Here is an 18992-nt window from a genome sequence, read left to right as displayed (position 1 = left end):
CAAGTAATGTTAAACATATAGATTTTTTTTAAACCTACAAGTCTAGGTTTAACAAAAATGTGTATTAGAAACAGGATTATCACTCAAATTCACTAAAAACGTAAATAAATTATTGTTGACCACTTGTAGCATCCTTGACAACCATTGTTAAGTTGTCCATGGAGGACTAACGCAGCCTGCAAAGTTAAAGAAAATAAAACTCCTCTGCTAATCGCTCATCACTGGTGTGGGAAGCCCCCCAACGTTCGTTGATGGAGAAAAACCACTTGAGATCAATTCCAATTGAGAAGAATGAAATGTTCAGGATTTACTAACTACAAGGTAAAAAGTCAGCAGGATGAATTTAAAGCTGTGAAGCTGCTTCCTTCTAAACACAGAAGGAACAATATGTGATGAATATCAGCATCAGGTGAACAGACAGAAAGCAAGATTAGAATCTCACAGCTTCTAGATGGTGAGGAGAGAGAAATATTCACAATATGCACAATAACTTCCGTCCATGCACCTTCACTGCTTCATTATCCAGATTTCTGGATAGAATTTCTCTAAACTTTCATTCTTAGCTTGACTGCAACTGCCGCCACCGCTACCAGGAGTTAAGGTGTTAACATCTCGTTTCCGGGTGTAGCGTCAGGTTTGTAGATGTAACTATAAACATGTGTGGTATCCACAGAAAGTCCAGAATCTCAGCTACCAGCTCAGTAAAACAGTTTCTATCACCAACAAACACAGTTAAGACAACAAACAATTTAAAGAGCAGCTAAACAAAGTCCGAAAAATATGTAAACACAAATTATGTCTCCCCGTGTCCACCCCACGGCATGAACACGAACAAACGACTTCTCTACTCAAAGCTCACATCTCACAGATTCCGCAGCTGGAAGTTTCATCTCACTATGACCAAGATTCACCGAACCAGAGGCAGAAGAAGACCCCATTTATGCTTTATGTATGTAAAAATTACGAAGTATATCATACCTTTGCTGTCTTGCATAAATTAAAACAACATTTATTTTAAAAAAAATAAAATTAAAAGTTTCTCATTGTCTTTTGGGAGCAGTTTTTTTCAGACACAAAACTTCTCTTCATTTTAATGAACCCGAGCTCTCCTGATTACATCAGACGCACCGCTGCAGCAGGAAAGAGGGACTAAACGCCATCTTTCTGTCATAATAAAAAAAACAACCCTTAACGCGATTTAAAAAAATTAACAGCGTTAATAAAGCCTTGCGTTCACGCGCAATTAACGCGTTAACGTGCCCAGCACTAATACAGAGATTAGTTTTTTTAAATGTTTTTGTAAACACTCATTAACATCTGACTGTAAGCCAGGGTTTCATCAGCCAGTACCTGCTTTATGCAATTCATTTTCAGGCTGGAGCCTCTTGTGAGTGCTTCTGGACGGGGTGGGGAAGGGCCGGCGTTATACTCTGCGACTTCTTATGCTAACTGTAAACAGTAAGTGTTTTCACCTCAGTCTCAAAAACTCCAATAGCACCAGAGAAAGTCTCCAAATTGTTTGTTAGCGGTGTTTTTTTTCTTCAAATTCCCACAGTGGGTCCTCCAGGGAGAAGCTGTAGGGCGGGACTGCCCGCTGCAGTGCCTGAATAAATTGAATAGCGACAGCTGATTTTTACGTGAACAAGCTGACAAAGTGGCATTTAAGTATCGATACCAATGCAAATTAATATCTTACTAGATATTACATTTTAAAAATCAATTAGTATCTCAGAAACGATTTTTTTGACAACACATTGTATTATCTCAAGTGCGCCCGCATTAGAGTTGATTCTCATTTATAAGCAGAAACAGGCGTGGGTACGTGTGCGCGCACGCTTTTAAAAATCGAAAAATTGAAGTGCGCCGCATTTCCTTTTTGCTTCGCAGATAATTTGCTTTGCTACGCACAGTTTTATGCCAGAGTCTCTTGGTCTTGACCATAGACACGTATATACGTCTGTTCGTATATGTCTATGGTCTAAAGTATAGAGAAACACATTTGGGCAGTCCAATCCCTCAATACGCCTGTCAGTCAATAGTACAGACAAATGAATGAAGATTACACTTACCACGTCTCCATTTTCACCGCCGTGTCTTTATCAAGCGGCAGCCTCTTTCGGGTAAAAGTGAAGCTGATGCGGTAGTGCGAAAAATTGCAATTCGCCTTTCACCGCAAGGGGTTGGCTCCAAAAGGAAATCTGTGAAAGCTAACTTTAGAAATATGCCGTGAAGAACACATCCAAGTACACAACAGTGTAGTGCCGATCCCCTGACCCACTCTCTTCCTCTAGACATTTAACAGGCAATTTCCACCGCTCGCTAACAAAACAATGCGCCGTGAATGTTTGTTTCAACAGGACGTTTTTTCAATCGCAATTTGTGGCCGGAAGTTAGCGGACGCTATATTGTGCAACGTAGCCAATGGCAGTGGCTGTCTCATGTATTATTTGTGGGTAAGCCCTATGCTGACCTCCGGTTGGTTCTTGCACCCTGACCAATGATAAGAAACTAGTTTTTTATCTAACCAATCACTGTAGTGCCACTGAGCCCGCGAAGTCAACCCAGGAGAAGCGGAAAAACTTCCCGCAAAATCATTTTGTGCGGGAAATTGTCCTGAAAGGTAAGTCTTGTTAACATTTCATAGGGTGAAAGTATGAAAATGTTTTTTTTTTTTTCGGGTTGTGATGTGATAATCATTTTTATTGGATTTATTAAAATTATGCGAGGGGCTTAAGTGTACTTGGTTCTTATATAAGAAAACATTTTATTTTCTAAAAAAAATATTAATGTAACTTTACTTAACATTAACAGGACTCGTGACCTGATTAAGTGTTGTGACAATGGCTATATTAATTTCAACCAAGTTCAATATGAGTCTCTGTCAGACATGACCTAACTAGGCACCCCACTCCCCCCGCGCCATTTTGGATGCAACTCAGATATAAACTAGAAAAAGCAGTTATTAGCATAACAGCAAGTGTGAATGCTTTCATGCTGAATTATTGGACTGAAATGCTGAAAGATGGTTGAAGATAGTGAAAGATAGCTGAAATGTGCCTTTTGAACAAGTATTTATTAAGCTGAAGTGAATTGTTTAAATATTTAAAACTTAAACTGGAGCTAAAAGGTGTTGAAAGGCTGAAAAGTTTAACAAAAATGTGCTTAAGATTGCTGAAAAGGTCTGAAACATAGTTGCTGAAGAAGTATATATATGAAGCTTAAGTCCATAGTTGGAAGGATTTAAAGCACAAGCTAATCCAGGTTTTACTGTTTTTGACAGATTGTCAATATGGATCGAGAAAGCCAAAGACAAGTGTGAGTAACCTATATACTTTTTACAAATTGTTCCCAGACTTTAAAGTTTTACTGTGCCATTTACTTTAACAACATCTGCCCTCTTAACAGCCCAGAAGAAATGCGAGAATTACTGCAGCAAATGCAGCACACTACGGCTCTGCTGCTGAACAGGATAGGGCAGTTTCCATCTGCTCCACCACAGTCCAGGCTGGAACCTATAAGGAGTGCAGTAAATCCTCTGCCTGCTGTTATCCAGCATCCCACCCCAGCGTTTCAAACCGATGCCCCTCGAATGCTGTCTGGGTCACGGCAGCTGCTTGCTCCATCTAGCCATACCCTGCCTGCTACTCTGAGCCCCATCCCTTCTGCTCAAACTTGCCACATCCCACCAGCTCTACCCAACCACACCCCACCCGCTCCACCTTGCCACATCCCTCCAGCTCAAACTTGCCACTACCAAGCTGTTGCCCCTCGCAACACTGTTTATCAGCCCCAGCCTGACAATGTTCAGGTACAGTTGTCAAGGCTTTTTCGGCATCATCAAAGAGGAGTAGGCACTGGGGTTAGAAAGAGGAAGCGGGAGACCCCTTGGTCCCATACTTTCATTTGTTTACCTGATCCTCAATGGACTTGTATGCCCACAGTAGAGGAGGCTCGCTACTTTTCCTCCTGTGGATTAGGACGAAAAACTGTGTGGTTCCCACACAATGAAGGAGACCACCTATACTTTAGCGAGCATCTCTTCTCTGCGTTCCCGGCTCTTAGGGATGGCGGTGGGTTTGTCCTGGCCCGTGGCAGCAGAGGAAAGGTTTTGGAGCAAATGCCAATACCACCAGAGGGATACAGCGTGAGCTTTGTACGCTCAGCTTCTACAAGGGCTCCCTTGTACATCATCCCCCTTCAACGCAGCCTTACGCTCAGTCATCCGTCAGTTGAAGAGGCAGGTTTCAAACTTTTTCAATAGAGGTGTGTGTGTGTGTGCTTTTAGATTGTATGGATATTTAACTTATTTTTATTTTATTTTTTGGTACAATGTGCTTAGGTGCCAAAAGTGATGGAGACGTGTCTTAGCTGCCAGTCCTTAATGCCACTTTGTGACTTGGCTGACCATATCCTGGAGTGGTAATAAAGACCATTAGTTTTGCAAAAATATATAGCACTATATTATATATTTGAAGATATAACTGGCCAGAGTATTTATCCGCTAATGACACATTGCTCTTATGAAAAACTAAATTTAACTGAAACTGAATCATTTTATTCTTTGTTTTGCCTTTCTACAGCACAGGAAAAGAAGAATCAAGGAATGATGAGTATGTCCCAGTTCAGATCATTATCTTAGGAAAACAAACATTTGTGAAACTATTTTCATCTTTTTTAATTACCCACTTTTTTCAGAGACTACATGGATGATGACCTGGCTGTGGCTATACAGCAGTCTTTAGAGGTCAGTTAATTTATTCAAACATTACAAAAGCCAGTACTGTTCAGGTCAAACAAATAAAGTTTGAATTCTTTGATGCCATTTTATTTCTGCCTTCTCAGGACCAAGTGGCACCTGTGCAACAGTAAGTGTTGTGTACATTTTTGTAACAAACACATAGGCAAAACACTTATAGGAAATCTATATTCTTGGCAGACAATCAATAATTGTTATAGAGGACGAGGTTGGAGCAGCAGCAGGTGTGATAAAGTAAGTTGTTCAAACTAAAAAGCCACGACTTCTTCTATCACTGTATATTTCTTATTTTGATGGATTTCAATATTGTTTATTACTTTGTGCTTGCTAGTACTCAGTGTGAGGTCCAAGAGCAGAACCCTGTACTTGAGGTTGGAGTTGTCAGGACACCTGATGTTGTTCTAAAGTAGGTTATCTAACACAGAAATATAAATTCTCTGAGAATGATGTCTGACAGCTTTATTTTAAATGTTATTATCTTCATCTTTAAAGTTACTATTATCATTTGGTACCCCATAGTGCTCAGAGGCACACCCAGGAGCAGGTGATGGTGGAGGTGGCTGAACTGGACGAGAACACAGAAAATGAAGGGACAAGCGAGTGAGCGTTATGCACATTTCTATTTTTGTAAAATATATATATATATCTAACAGTGACGTGCGGTGAGGTTCATGGCTGGTGAGGCACTGACTCCTCTGGAGTCCGATTAACTATTCTAAGAGCTGAAAAGAGCATCTTATTTCACAATTCATCCAACAGCATGCAACTATGCCCCCTTGAGGTGAGGCAGAGTACCGCCTGCCTCACCTACGGACTCTTATCTGCACTTTATTGTACAATCAGCAGAAATCATTTTTTTAGCACATACATCAAAGACGTTACACAGACTGTAGTGAGTCTTGGTGTATAACAAATATTTCTGTAAAGTTCATATTGGCGATATACTGAGGAACAGAAACGGGCACGCGTCATGCAACCCAGTTTATGTAGGATCGGGCAGTCAGACGAGAGGTGTCGCAGTCTGTCCTGCCACTCCTCCGTCAGCACTCCCCTGATCCTCCACACCTGTCCCTGATCCCAGCTCTCCAATCAACCCAACCTGTCACACCTGTCTCCCATTTACTCACCAGTCCTTATATACACCAGCACCACAGTCACTCCCTGTTGGACCTTAATCCTGCGCTCTGCATGGACTCACCCCTTCGCCGTTTCTGGTTCCTGTCCCTCCTTCAGTCCTGTCGACGTAAGACCTTTACATTGTGTTTCAGATTGTTAAATAAAGAATGGTAAACCTGCCCTTGTCTCTAAGGGAGTCCTGCATAACATGGGCACAGCTCTTCACAGATCAGTGTAAAATATTGTTTATTTACACTGCCTCTCCTGACCGCACGTCACTGGTGTAACATTGTTTAATTTCTTGTTACCCAGTTCAAAGTTGTATGTGTGTGTGTGTGTGTACGCACGTGTGTATGTACGCATATATGGATTTTTTTTTTTTTTTTTTTTTTTTTAAAAAGGCCTCTGCCAAGATGAACCATGTTGTATTGTATAATCACCACACCTCCCAAAAATGCAAATGTTGTATTTTTTACAGGTCTCCAGATTTAAAAACTGTCCTTGGAGATCTTGAAAAAGGTCTTCTGAGAACTTCATCCCCCATCCACAATTGTCTGAATGTGTGCCGAGAGTTCCTGCTTGAAGGATCTTTCAGAGCATTTAGACGAACTCACTTCAATCCCTGTCATCGCTTGATGATCACATTTGTTGATGACGAGGGACAGAGTGAGGGTGCCGTGGACGATGGTGGTCCCAGCCGGGAATACTTGCGACTTCTCATATCAGCGCTAAGAGATAGCCGCTACTTTGAGGGGCCAGAGAGCAGCAAAAATCTTTCCCTAGTACCCCGAGGTACTAAGTAATACATAGTGATTAAATATAAAGTCCAATCATGACACATAGAAATGTAGAAACTATTTAATTTCTTCTGTCAGCAATTCTAGCTGGAGAGTCTTACTCTTTACATATGTTGCAGGTCTGGAGTTCGGGGACTATAAAGTCATTGGTCAAATGCTATCCCTGGCCCTTCTCCAAGGAGGAGTACGGCCCTCTTTTTTGTCGTCAAGGCTGTATGCTTTGTTGTGTCGGCAACAAACAGGCCCAGTATCAGTTGAGGAGGTTGGTGACTGGGAACTGCGCCAGCACCTGGATAAAGTGGGTAGCACAAGTACCAGAATTTATCTTCTTATTTAGGTTGTCCAACATATGTTTGATATCATTGTTCTCATTGATGCAGATTAAAGCTGCAGAAAACTTGCAGGAGGCCCAGCGTGCTGTTGAAGAAGGCTCACCGGCTCTGCATGCCCTGGGCTGTGCAAGGTCTCTTACAGACATGGAGAGCAGGCAGGCTCTCATTGAGGAAGCGGCAAAGGCACACGTTGAGGGGCGCACTAAAGCTGCATTGGACCAGTAAGTTACATCCCATGAACTGAATATAGCTATGTCAAGAGGGGTCCACTGTGTTTATAAAAAATAAATAAATAAAACTATTGGACTGTTTTGTTAATGAAAGTTTATGATTTAATGTGCAGTACATGTGACACAATACTGTGTATAGAAAATGGGGTAATGTGCCATACAAGCGTTATTGGTTACTAATGTGGTTATTACATATACATACACACTGACCCCTGGGGAAATTTGACAGACTTTTATTTAAATAGCATGTTTTTTCTTGGTGATTGAGATTGACACAGGCGCCTCTCTAAAGATAAGATGATAACCAGAACAAGAGACATCACTGGACAAAAATAATTCTCGGCTTTCATTTGAAGTTTTGGCAGTAAATTAATGCAAGTACAGATTTTTATTTTTATTCGCAATTAAAGTTTTATTTGAAATCTTTTTGACAGGCTAATTGAGGGATTGGACTGCCTCAAGGTGGCAGAGGCAATGAGGGACCATCCAGATGTCCTTCGGCCCATCTTCATTTCCGGACACAGCCAGCTGACTGTACAGAGCTTGATGACTCTTTTTGAGATTGTTCTTTCCCCACCTGGCAGCAATGCCCGAAGAAGTGAAAATTTGACACTTACGTTTTGGAGGGACTGGTTAATTGATGTTGGCGGTAAGTTATGCACAATGACTGTTATATAATTACTACAAAAGTAATTAAATATTACATTATTGTGTTTTCATTCAGATGGTTCACGATCAGTCAGCCTTGACAAGATTTTGATTTTTGCCTCTGGAGTGGACCAAATCCCTCCAATGGGCTTCCCCCAGAGGCCTCAAATCGAATTTCTCCATGCCCCTCATGAAAGTGGTGCTCGACGGCGCTATCCTGAAGCCAACACGTGCAGTGTTGTTTTGAGGCTCCCGATTCATCACACATTTGAGGACTTTGTGGAATACATGGAGTCAGGAATCCGTCAGTCTCCAACTTTTGGCTTCATTTAGTTGGCTCACTGGTAGCGGAGTGTAGGGGATCAGTTTATGTATGCACGTATGTGTGTGTTGTGTGTGTGTGGTGGTGTATGGGCGTGCTGTGTGCTATTGTTGCCAGTAATTTTATTATTCACCCCCCTGTAAAGTTTTACTGTTCAAAATGTGTTATATAAATTTTGTTTACTAAATAGACATGTTGTCTTTATGACATGTAAGGAAAAATCACACCTGAAGATGTTGGCATTGTTGACTGGTGGTGTAAATGTTTGTTTTTATGGAGTTTAAGAAAGACCTAAGTTTTATCATTCCAAGAGTTTTCATAATTTTGAATTCTCAACTGAACTGGGTTGATTGAGGAGAGGATGTTTCACTACTATTCTACTGAATGAACTCAGTCCAGTTGACAATTGAAGCTTCACAACTGTTTTTTTTTTTTTTTTTTTTTTTTTTTTTGTGCTCTAGGACAGCATTACAATAAGTTAATACTTGTATTTAAGGCTTTTTGGTGTGAAAATGATAAAACTGTTTACTGCAACCAGATGTTTGGGAAGGCTCTAATTCCTCAATAGAATGTACATCCCCTACCACTGATTGTCAAAAAACATTGTTCTTTGGTGTTTAGATACTGTTTAGTTTTTATTTATTTTTATTGCACTGGAAATTTGTCACATAAAAATATTAAAAAGGCTTGATTGAGGACTGGAGGTGTAATTTAATCTTTAAATCTAACACATTTTGTTTTTTTTTAATTTGGCCAAAATGTCTTTCCATTCTTATACATTAGAAAGCTATTCTTTTCCCCTCTGCAGACTTGATTTTGGTCAATGGTATTATCACAGTTCTTTAAAACATCAAAGGTGGGTATATAGTCCAATAATAAATTTTTTTTTTTTTTTTTTTTTTAAATATGGTTAAGTTCTGCCCCAGTCTTCATTACATTTTACAAGCTCATTCTGTCAAAGTTGGTTAGTGTGTCAATAGTGAACAAACTGTTTTGCCAAACCTCAAATTACAATATGAGATATTTGGAAACATGGAAAACAAGCCGTTTCCATTACTTGTGAAATAATTTAACTTGTTGGGAGTAATATTAACTCGTACATTTTTTTTTTTTAAGTTTTGAGGATGTATCCAAAATTCTATTTGCGTTAAAGAAGGTTTTTCCCCACTATGGCTACATCTGAAATTTACTTTGTGCCTATGGTGGCCCTCATGCTGCTGTAAAACTTGAATACACAATGGGCAATGATTCCCTGTTTTGGGGCCCCAAAACTTGGCAATGAGTCCTTAGAGTCCCTGAATGAAGGCACGGATGGTATTTTGATCATTTCAAATATTAAAATGTCCTCCAAGGATAAGGCTGTTCTCAATTGAAATATAAATGAGTTTCATAAAAAAAAAAAAAAAATGCTTAGCGTTGATTGACCAATTAGGCCCCCTAGTGGTATACACTTTCAATTGGTTGAACTATGATTAAACAATCCAGTGGCCCAGACTCTAGTTACCATGCAGAGCGATCTGAGTCCTGCAAATGCAGGCACACATTTATACTTTGTATAGGCACACATTTATTTATACAATGTGTGTACTTCTTTATACAAAGAACTCCAGGGTTAATTTTAAAGTTTTAGACCAAGAATTAACCCCTATCATTAGCCCAACGCTGTTTGCGCTAGGACCCCTTTGCTGTCCCAGTTGATGCCTGAAGTGAATACAACGAGGTCAAAAACGAAACATTTTGAAACCTTTTATATTGAAAGTCCAGCATTTTTGTAATACTTAACACTTAGATGAGACATTGTCCAATTTAACAGTTATTTATTAATGACGAGGGCAACAGCAACAGAGACCAACGACAAGGACCAACGACATGAACCAACAACAGAAAGCAACGACATTAACCAATCACAGAAGGTAAGGAGACGTGCAGAGTGCTACAACGTCTAAATAGATATGCAACATAGACATATGCAACAAATACTATGTTCAGCATTTACATATGCAGCAAACACATATGCAACATAGACATATGCAACAAATACTATGTTCAGCATTTACATATGCAGCAAACACATATGCAACATAGACATATGCAACATAGACATATGCAACAAACACATATGCAACATAGACATATGCAACAAACACATATGCAACATAGACATATGCATAAAGCAACAACACTAAGCAAAAACATTTAAGAAATAGACATCAGCCAAAGACACGTAGCAACAACACAAACCAACATCTACATACACACATTACATGTACTTTTTTTTGACACAAACGGAACCTCATAAACGGAACCTCATAGAGTCCAAGCTGAAGAAAAATGTCGAGCGCCGATGGGGGCGTTGCTCCACCGGCGTGACGCTCCGCAGTGTTCAGGTGTGGAATAGCGGCAAAGAGAGAATGCAGATGCTGTTGCATTCGGCGCTGTTTCTGGCGTCGTCTTTCCAGAGCTGCACAAAGACAGAAAAAAAGTACTTAAAATAAATATACATAAATACAGAAAGAACAACCTATCATCAAGTGAAGCTTTTACCTCTATTTACACGGTTTGCGGCAGACAAATCTGCTGTTAGCCTGTCCTTTCTGCTCCTCCTCAACCTCTCTGTAAAGTGAAGAATGAATGAATCAACTCTTGCTACATCGGGATTATAGAGTATTATTCGTACAAAGCATTTTAAAAAATAAATAGGTTTAAATAAAATTACCTTCAGCCCGTCTTCTACTCTCCGACCCAGGACTCGCTACGGGCTCCGACACAGCAGCACTTTTTTTTTTAAAAAAGTCTCAATGAACCACCGATCCTCTAGGCAGCGCTGTCTCTGAAACATGCGTGTCAGATAGCATGAGAAAGAGTTGCCCCCTGGAATATGCGTCAGCGGGTGACGCGTTATCCGGATTCAATATGGCTGCATTAACCGTTTAGCTGAGCAGAGTAAGTTACATTAAACTTTCTAAAAGTAAAAAAAAAAAAAAAAGAAGCAAAACTGTTGCAGTAGTTTTACCTGATACGCCCGGCGCGGCGATGGGATCGTTGGCTGGAGTCGGGCCTTCTACCCGCAGAGGCCTTGAGCACTCCGGACACTTTGAGACTCGGGGCTGCGCCGGGATTGTTTGCCGGAGGCGGGCCTTTTACCCGGCTGGGTTTTGCAGACTCCGGACGCTTTCTGCGGCTCAGACGGCTACCCGGCTTAGCTGTAGCAACACCAGCGGCAGTGGGATCCTGACTGGTTGGTAGAACTTCTATGCAAAGTTTTTCTCGACAAACGGCTGGATTTTCAGCCCTGCTCGCTGGATTATGCCCTCTGGATCGATGGGTGCATGGAGCAGGGATCAGCGGTACCGGTTCAGGGTTCAGGAGTCTCTCGGCAGCATTCAGGAGGTCTGCAGATAGGTTTCATTTATGTTAAAAACATGCAGATAATGGTCATGATGGAATTGTATTATAGTGTAACACGGGGGGATGACCCGGATCGTGACCAAGGACGGGACTGCAAGGGTCCTCTGGTAGACCAAACCAATTTCTAAAATAAGGTCTAGAGCTCCTTATTATAAAATGCACAAGTTTGTTCAGGCTACTGATTGACAGAAACGAACAGTCATACAAAAATAAATTTCTTTATTCACATTAAATTCTTTAAAACATTCCTTTGAGCAGACGGGAATTACGAACATAAAGAAATCACTGCAAACAAAAGAGAAGAAAACCGAACAATTAATGAATTAGTAATCAAACTCAAAATTAGTAAACTAAGTGCAACTTAAACTTACCAAAAGAAAATCCCTCATCACTCAAACTCCTAAAACTCTTGCGCAACCCTCCACGCCAACCCATAAATGTGGAAGGAAAGCCGAATAAAACTAAATGCGCGCATAAACCGCGGTGCAGGAACGACCACGCCACCTCATGGCTCAAGCTTAGCCAGAGTAGTCGGTCTACAACAACACGAGATGTGGCGGGCAACAACTGAAATAACAGAGCCTAACTTCACGCTGAAGACGCTAAAGATGCTAAAGAACTAAAGAAACACAGCAGGCACGAAAGAACATAGCAGGACAGGGGCAATCTGTAACACCAAAGAACAGAATTAGCCATCCACCCTGTCCATCATTATACATGTTAGCGTCTGCTGCGCAGTCTTCCTACCTGAACGCAGCTTCCTTCCAGCACCCACACGAACACCCCCTCAGCACAGCCTAGTGAGGAACAGTCAACGCCAGCTTGCTGTTAACAACCACACACACAGCCTTCAACTGCTAATGTCAATTACCTTCACCAGCCAGACTGGGGGACATCCGCGACTCCGACGGCAAACTCCACAGTTCTGCTGCCAATCCACACCGCCAGAAACCCGCAGCGACGCACTCAAATGTTGCATACAGCCGAAAACAGAGAGCTACAATGCGGCTACCCGCACCTGTTTATAATCCCCTTGATCAGCCAGAGTGGGCAACACGGAGGTGGAAACACGCCCCGCCACGCCTTCACGGTTGCACATAGCGTCGGAAACATCAGTCTCCCTCACTACGCAGAACCACCTGGTTACAATAGTAAATGTTCTTTGGATGAATCACATACCAAAATCTCTCTGAGTTAAAAACAAGTCGTCAAATTCTTCAGCCGTGACTAGAAGAAAAACAAAGATTTTTTAAAAAAATAAAGTCTGCAATATAATAAATAAATAAATTTAAAATAAACGGACTCACCTCTTATAACAAAGTTTTCGTCAAACGGTGTGAGCGCCACGGTGTTCAAAAACTGCGGCAGACGGGTTTTAAAACTGAATTTAGTCTTTCTGAAGAAAAACAGTCTCGATGAGAGGGAAAATCAAGGCCTACCGCGTTCCATGTTCGCCAGGATGATGTGTCTTCAGTCTGATTTTAAAAGCAAGAGAGTGAACCGGCTTATACCTCGGGTTATAGATAGGAAGTGCATATCTGTACATTAACATTGGGATTCTGTATATTGCCTGTGAAATAAGAAGATAGCGCTGTTTGATGTAGATGTTTATCATCTTAGAGATCTGTATGACATCCTGGACATCTGTTTTTCCGCATCTAACATTGATCTAGCGTCGGGTGAAATTAGGGCTTGGGGATGACTGCAGAACACCCCCCCCCCCCCCCCCCCCACGGGGAGACGCAGCGTTGCGAGGTGTTAACAGTACCGGTTGGAGACCGCGGTGAAGTTGGTTTTAGGTTGGATATTTGACAGACATTCATCATTTCGTGTTCAATTGCTTCCGTTTCACGCAACCAAAACACGCAATTCCTGACCTGTATTATAGCACAAGACGAGACAAACAAGACACACCCCTTTTGATTTGGTTTGATGGTTCCATCTATTTTTTTTTAATGGATAATAAAACAAATTATATTTCTTCAATAGCTTCCACATTATGAGACCGAGGGGCCCCAAACCTCAACTAAAATATTCTACTAAGACACACAAACAAGACACACCCCTTTCGATTCATTTTGAAAGCTCCTTTTGATTTTCAAAATTTTTACAGTAATAAAATCAATATTTCTTCAATAGCTTCCACATCATGTGACCGAGGGGCCCCAAACCTCAACTAAAATATTCTACTAAGACACACGAACAAGACACACCCCTTTCAATTCATTTTGAAAGCTCCTTCTGTTTTTTACAAAATTTTTACAGTAATAAAATAAATATTTCTTCAATAGCTTCCACAATTTGCGACCGAGGGGCCCCAAACCTCAACTAAAATATTCTACTAAGACACACAAACAAGACACACCCCTTTCGATTCATTTTGAAAGCTCCTTCTGTTTTCTACAAATTTTTTACAGTAGAAATATCAATATTTCTTCAATAGCTTCCACAATTTGTGACCGAGGGGCCCCAAACCTCAACTAAATTATTCTACTAAGACACACAAACAGGACACACCCCTTTTGATTCATTTTGAAAGCCCTTTCTGTTTTATACAAATTTTTACAGTAATAAAATCAATATTTCTTCAATAGCTTCCACATCATGAGACTGAGGGGCCCCAAACCTCAACTAAAATATTCTACTAAGACACACAAACAAGACACACCCCTTTTGATTCATTTTGAAAGCTCCTTCTGTTTTTTATCATTTTTTTACAGTAAAAATATCAATATTTCTTCAATAGCTCCCACAATTTGTGACCGAGGGGCCCCAAACCTCAACTAAAATATTCTACTAAGACACACAAACAGGACACACCCCTTTTGATTCATTTTGAAAGCCCTTTCTGTTTTCTACAAATTTTTACAGTAATAAAATCAATATTTCTTCAATAGCTTCCACATCATGAGACCGAGGGGCCCCAAACCTCAACTAAAATATTCTACTAAGACACACAAACAAGACACACCCCTTTTGATTCATTTTGAAAGCTCCTTCTGTTTTTTATCATTTTTGTACAGTAAAAATATCAATATTTCTTCAATAGCTCCCACAATTTGTGACCGAGGGGCCCCAAACCTCAACTAAAATATTCTACTAAGACACACAAACAAGACACACCCCTTTTGATTCATTTTGAAAGCTCCTTCCGTTTTTCAGCGTGTGTCAAACCTTCGCCGAGAGGCGTGGGTAACCCGTTGTACCCTACTCGTGATATGGATTGGGGATTGCAATTATTTTATGAACAAGGAATTCCCAGTAAGCACGGGTCATAAACTCGCGTTGATTAAGTCCCTGCCCTTTGTACACACTGCCCGTCACTACTACCAATTGGGTGGTTTAGTGAGGTCCTCGGATCGGCTCCGCCAGGGCCGTGACCGACCCTGGCGGAGCGCTGAGAAGACGATCAAACTTGACTATCTAGAGGAAGTAAAAGTCGTAGCAAGGTTTTCGTAGCTGAACCTGCGGAATGATCATTAACGGTTGAGCACCCCGCGCGGGGCCTCTCCAACCAGCCGAACCCGCCGAGGGGACGGACCCCGGCTCTCTCCCCGAGAGCCCCAGGGCCCACCCCCGAGGCTCCGCGGCGGATGGACCGGCATGACAGGATGGAGGCGTGCGTGCCCAAGCTCTCCTGCAGGCGGAAGAGGGGTCCCTCCGGGGTCCCCCTCTCTCCGCCCTGGTGCCCTCGGGTCCCGTCGCGTCTCCCCTACCTCCTCCGACCCTTCCCCGCTGCCAACTCCACCCTGGTCCGAGCCCCGGCCAGCCCGTCGGACTCCCCCGGCTCGGCCCCCTCTCCGGCACCGACCCTTCGCCCGCTCCCGAGCCTGCCTGCCGTCGCAGCGGGGAACCCGGCTGATCCCGAGCTCCGTGAGCCTCCCCTCCTCCGGGGAGCCACGCCTGGGGGTTGGCGGGGGGGTGACCTCCCCAACCCCTAACGCACTTCGAATACAACCTCAGATCAGACGAGACGACCCGCTGAATTTAAGCATATTACTAAGCGGAGGAAAAGAAACTAACAAGGATTCCCTCAGTAGCGGTGAGCGAAGAGGGAAGAGCCCAATGCCGAATCCCCGTCTGACTGGCGGGCGCGGGAAATGTGGCGCACAGAAGACCACTCGCCCGGTGTCGGTCAGGGGCCTGAGTCCTTCTGATGGAGGCTCAGCCCGTGGACGGTGTGAGGCCGGTAACGGCCCCCGGCCTGGTCTTCTCGGAGTCGGGTTGCTTGGGAATGCAGCCCAAAGCGGGTGGTAAACTCCATCTAAGGCTAAATACCGGCACGAGACCGATAGTCGACAAGTACCTTAAGGGAAAGTTGAAAAGAACTTTGAAGAGAGAGTTCAAGAGGGTGTGAAACCGTTAAGAGGTAAACGGGTGGGGTCCGCGCAGTCTGCCCGGGGGATTCAACCCGACGGATCAGGGACGGCTGCCCGGTGCGGAAGGATCCCACGCTTCTCCTCTCGGGGGGCAGGCGACAGGGACCTCTCCCCTGCACTGGCTGGCCCTCGCCGGACGCATTTCCTCCGCGGCGGTGCGCAGCGACCTGCTCCGCGGCGGCCAGGAAGGGCTCGGGGACTCTGGTTGTCCTCCAGCCAGCTGGGTGCGGGCCTCCAGCTGCAGCAGGCTGGCTGGGGGAGGAGTGGGACTGGGGCCCTGGAGGTCCTCCAGCAGGCCGGGTGCCTGCTGGATGTCTGCTGGAGGTCATGCTGGCCTCCAGCTGCAGCAGGCTGGCTGGGTGTGTCTGTGACTGGGGCCCTGGTGGTCCCCCCCAGCAGGCTGGGTGTCTGCTGGAGTTATTGAAGAAATATTTATATTTCTACTGTAAAAAAATGATAAAAAACAGAAGGAGCTTTCAAAATGAATCAAAGGGGTGTGTCTTGTTTGTGTGTCTCAGTAGAATAATTTAGTTGAGGTTTGGGGCCCCTCGGTCACATGATGTGGAAGCTATTGAAGAAATATTGATATTTTTACTGTAAAAAAATGATAAAAAACAGAAGGAGCTTTCAAAATGAATCAAAAGGGGTGTGTCTTGTTTGTGTGTCTCAGTAGAATAATTTAGTTGAGGTTTGGGGCCCCTCGGTCACATGATGTGGAAGCTATTGAAGAAATATTGATATTTTTACTGTAAAAAAATTATAAAAAACAGAAGGAGCTTTCAAAATGAATCAAAAGGGGTGTGTCTTGTTTGTGTGTCTCAGTAGAATAATTTAGTTGAGGTTTGGGGCCCCTCGGTGACATGATGTGGAAGCTATTGAAGAAATATTGATATTTTTACTGTAAAAATTTTGTAAAAAACAGAAGGAGCTTTCAAAATTAATCAAAAGGGGTGTGTCTTGTTTGTCTCATCTTGTGCTATAATACAGGTCGGGTTTTGTGTGTTTTAGTCACGTGAAACGGAAGCTATTGAACACCGAAATGATGAATGTCTGTCGAATATCCAACCTAAAACCAACTTCACCGCGGTCCGCTGGAGTCAGGTCAGCTCAGTCTTATTGCAGCCAGCACGGCGCCCGGATTTAATTGTAACCCTCGTGTTTGCTAGGGGTATCTACACGCAGACATTGACAAAAAGTTCTCTAATCTTACAGCGGATGATATTAGGTCTTTCATCTTTTTAAAAATGCTCGCCTCTCTGACTAAGCGCTGTACCGGCTCTCTCACATACACAGGGGGAGGGACGCCGGCCGCTGTTCTCTTTCTTTCACTAAACCTGCTCGGCTCCATGAGGTGTTTTTACTAAATCCACATGTAACCAGGTGGTTCTGCATAGTGAGGGAGACTGATGTTTCCGACGCTATGTGCAGCCGTGGGGGCGTGGCAGGGCGTGTTTCCACCTCCGTGTTGCCCGCGCTGGCTGATCAAGGGGATTATAAACAGGTGCGGGTAGCCGCATTGTAGGTCTCTGGTTTTCGGCTGTATGCAGCATCTGAGTGCGTCGCTGCGGGGTTTTGGCAGTGTTGATTCGAAGCAGAACTGTGGAGTTTGCAGTCGGAGTCGTGGATGTCCCCCAGTCTGGCCGGTGAAGGCTGTGCTGAGGGGGTGTTCGTGTGGGTGCGTGAAGGAAGCTGTGTGCAGGTCAGAGTTATGCGCAGCAGATGTGAACGCGTATGATGGACAGGTTGGATGGCTAATTCTGTTCTTTGGTGTTACAGATTGCCCCTGTCCTGGACCAAGGTACTTTTTGACAGTTTGTTTTCCTGGTATAAAAGGCACTTGCAGAAACCAAAAACAGACTGTTTTTTCGTTTTTTCGTTTTGTGCAAAAAACGAAAAAACGAGGAAACGGTTCATTTTTCCGTTTTTCGTTTTGCACAATAAAACCCAAAAACCGGAAAACAGTTCGTTTTTTGTTTTTTCGTTTTTGGCCAAGAAATGAAATTACCAATCTATATTTTGTTTCATTTGTGGGCGGGACTTCGAAGCCCGCCGGTGCTGTGCCCTCCAAAATAAGAGTTACTACTCAATGGATGAAGAAACTTTCGTTATGTTGCCTGCCCCCGTATGCACCGATTCTAAATTTAAGTGGGTCTTGTAGGCCCTACACACCTACACGGGGTACAGGAAATAAGCGTTCATTGGCGGTGAGAAAAAAAAAGTGTTCATTTATATTTGGCAGGCAGGATATAGGTGTGTGTGGTGTGCATGGACGTGTCTGTGGAGCTGGAGCTGTGGATCGCGGCAGCAGGTCTTCAGATCAGACTCAGGTTATTCATCCCCGATCTGATCAGCAGTCCCTGCCAGATGGATGCTTTTTCTCCTGCGGTTATCAGCCATCTATGCTGTCTTTTCTTATAGCTAAGGCTGTATCTGTCCGCTGCCCACCCGCTGTGTTCCAGCTCCGGTGGGCTCGATGAGAAGAAAATTGCCTGCTCTCATCAGACAACTGTGCGTGTGATATTTCAAGCTCGTTCACGTGAACACGGGGGCTCGCGACGCGACTCAAAAAAGTTTCAGCATTTTCCAACTTTTGTCGATGTTGCAGGTAGCTACTAAAAGCAATCAGAGAACAGAGACATTTTTACCTGGAGGATCAGATCAGCTGATCATTTATTTTGTCTCTTATTTTTGTGGAAACCAGTGTTTCACTAATCAGACCCCAGGATAACATTCATTAGGAAGCCCTGCAGGCGGACAGGTTTCCCTCCACACTACCACAGCTTGAGCTGTGGAGATTTTTCACCTGGAGATTTTGTGATCCAGGATCAGAGAACAGCTGAAATCAGGATGGTGAATGACTTTTTGTGTCTACACATCAATATCCAAATTAAATTAAGCTGTTAAATATCTAAATAATTGACAACAGAGATGTAGCAGTGGTTCAGGCAAGTTTGATAGCATATTGTGCAAGTTCTGCAAAAAACCTCTTAGATTGGCCAAATAT

General features: G+C 43.1%; 2 protein-coding genes across 2 annotated transcripts; both read left to right on the top strand.

Moving 5' to 3' along the window:
* The first annotated feature begins 3415 nt into the window (after positions 1 to 3415).
* LOC121633001 lies at positions 3416 to 7226 on the top strand. The gene is made up of 10 exons (XM_041974848.1): positions 3416 to 4237; positions 4340 to 4419; positions 4581 to 4610; positions 4696 to 4744; positions 4843 to 4865; positions 4937 to 4990; positions 5276 to 5356; positions 6351 to 6664; positions 6789 to 6967; positions 7050 to 7226. The coding sequence occupies exons 1-10, from the start codon at positions 3416 to 3418 to the stop codon at positions 7224 to 7226; spliced, it is 1809 nt and encodes a 602-aa protein (XP_041830782.1).
* A 401-nt stretch (positions 7227 to 7627) lies between these two features.
* On the top strand, positions 7628 to 8249 carry LOC121632823 (G2/M phase-specific E3 ubiquitin-protein ligase-like). Its single transcript, XM_041974581.1, has 2 exons — positions 7628 to 7880; positions 7956 to 8249. Exons 1-2 carry the CDS (start codon positions 7706 to 7708, stop codon positions 8210 to 8212), a joined length of 432 nt encoding a protein of 143 aa, XP_041830515.1. The 5' UTR covers positions 7628 to 7705; the 3' UTR covers positions 8213 to 8249.
* The last annotated feature ends 10743 nt before the right edge of the window (positions 8250 to 18992 follow it).

Source organism: Melanotaenia boesemani, chromosome 21 (genome assembly GCF_017639745.1).
Source record: "Melanotaenia boesemani isolate fMelBoe1 chromosome 21, fMelBoe1.pri, whole genome shotgun sequence".
NCBI classification, from domain to species: Eukaryota; Metazoa; Chordata; class Actinopteri; order Atheriniformes; family Melanotaeniidae; genus Melanotaenia; species Melanotaenia boesemani.
The sequence above is the reverse complement of the archived record's forward strand: the minus strand, read 5'-3'. Positions and strand labels throughout refer to the sequence as shown.

Bases quoted from the DNA above. Each gene is read 5' to 3' on its own strand.
- LOC121633001 (XM_041974848.1), top strand. From the start codon at position 3,416: ATGCGAGAATTACTGCAGCAAATGCAGCACACTACGGCTCTGCTGCTG. The intron at 4,745-4,842 runs GTCAGTTAATTT...CTGCCTTCTCAG, and splicing joins CTATACAGCAGTCTTTAGAG to GACCAAGTGGCACCTGTGCA. The intron at 4,866-4,936 runs GTAAGTGTTGTG...TATTCTTGGCAG, and splicing joins CAAGTGGCACCTGTGCAACA to ACAATCAATAATTGTTATAG.
- LOC121632823 (XM_041974581.1), top strand. From the start codon at position 7,706: ATGAGGGACCATCCAGATGTCCTTCGGCCCATCTTCATTTCCGGACAC. The intron at 7,881-7,955 runs GTAAGTTATGCA...GTTTTCATTCAG, and splicing joins CTGGTTAATTGATGTTGGCG to ATGGTTCACGATCAGTCAGC.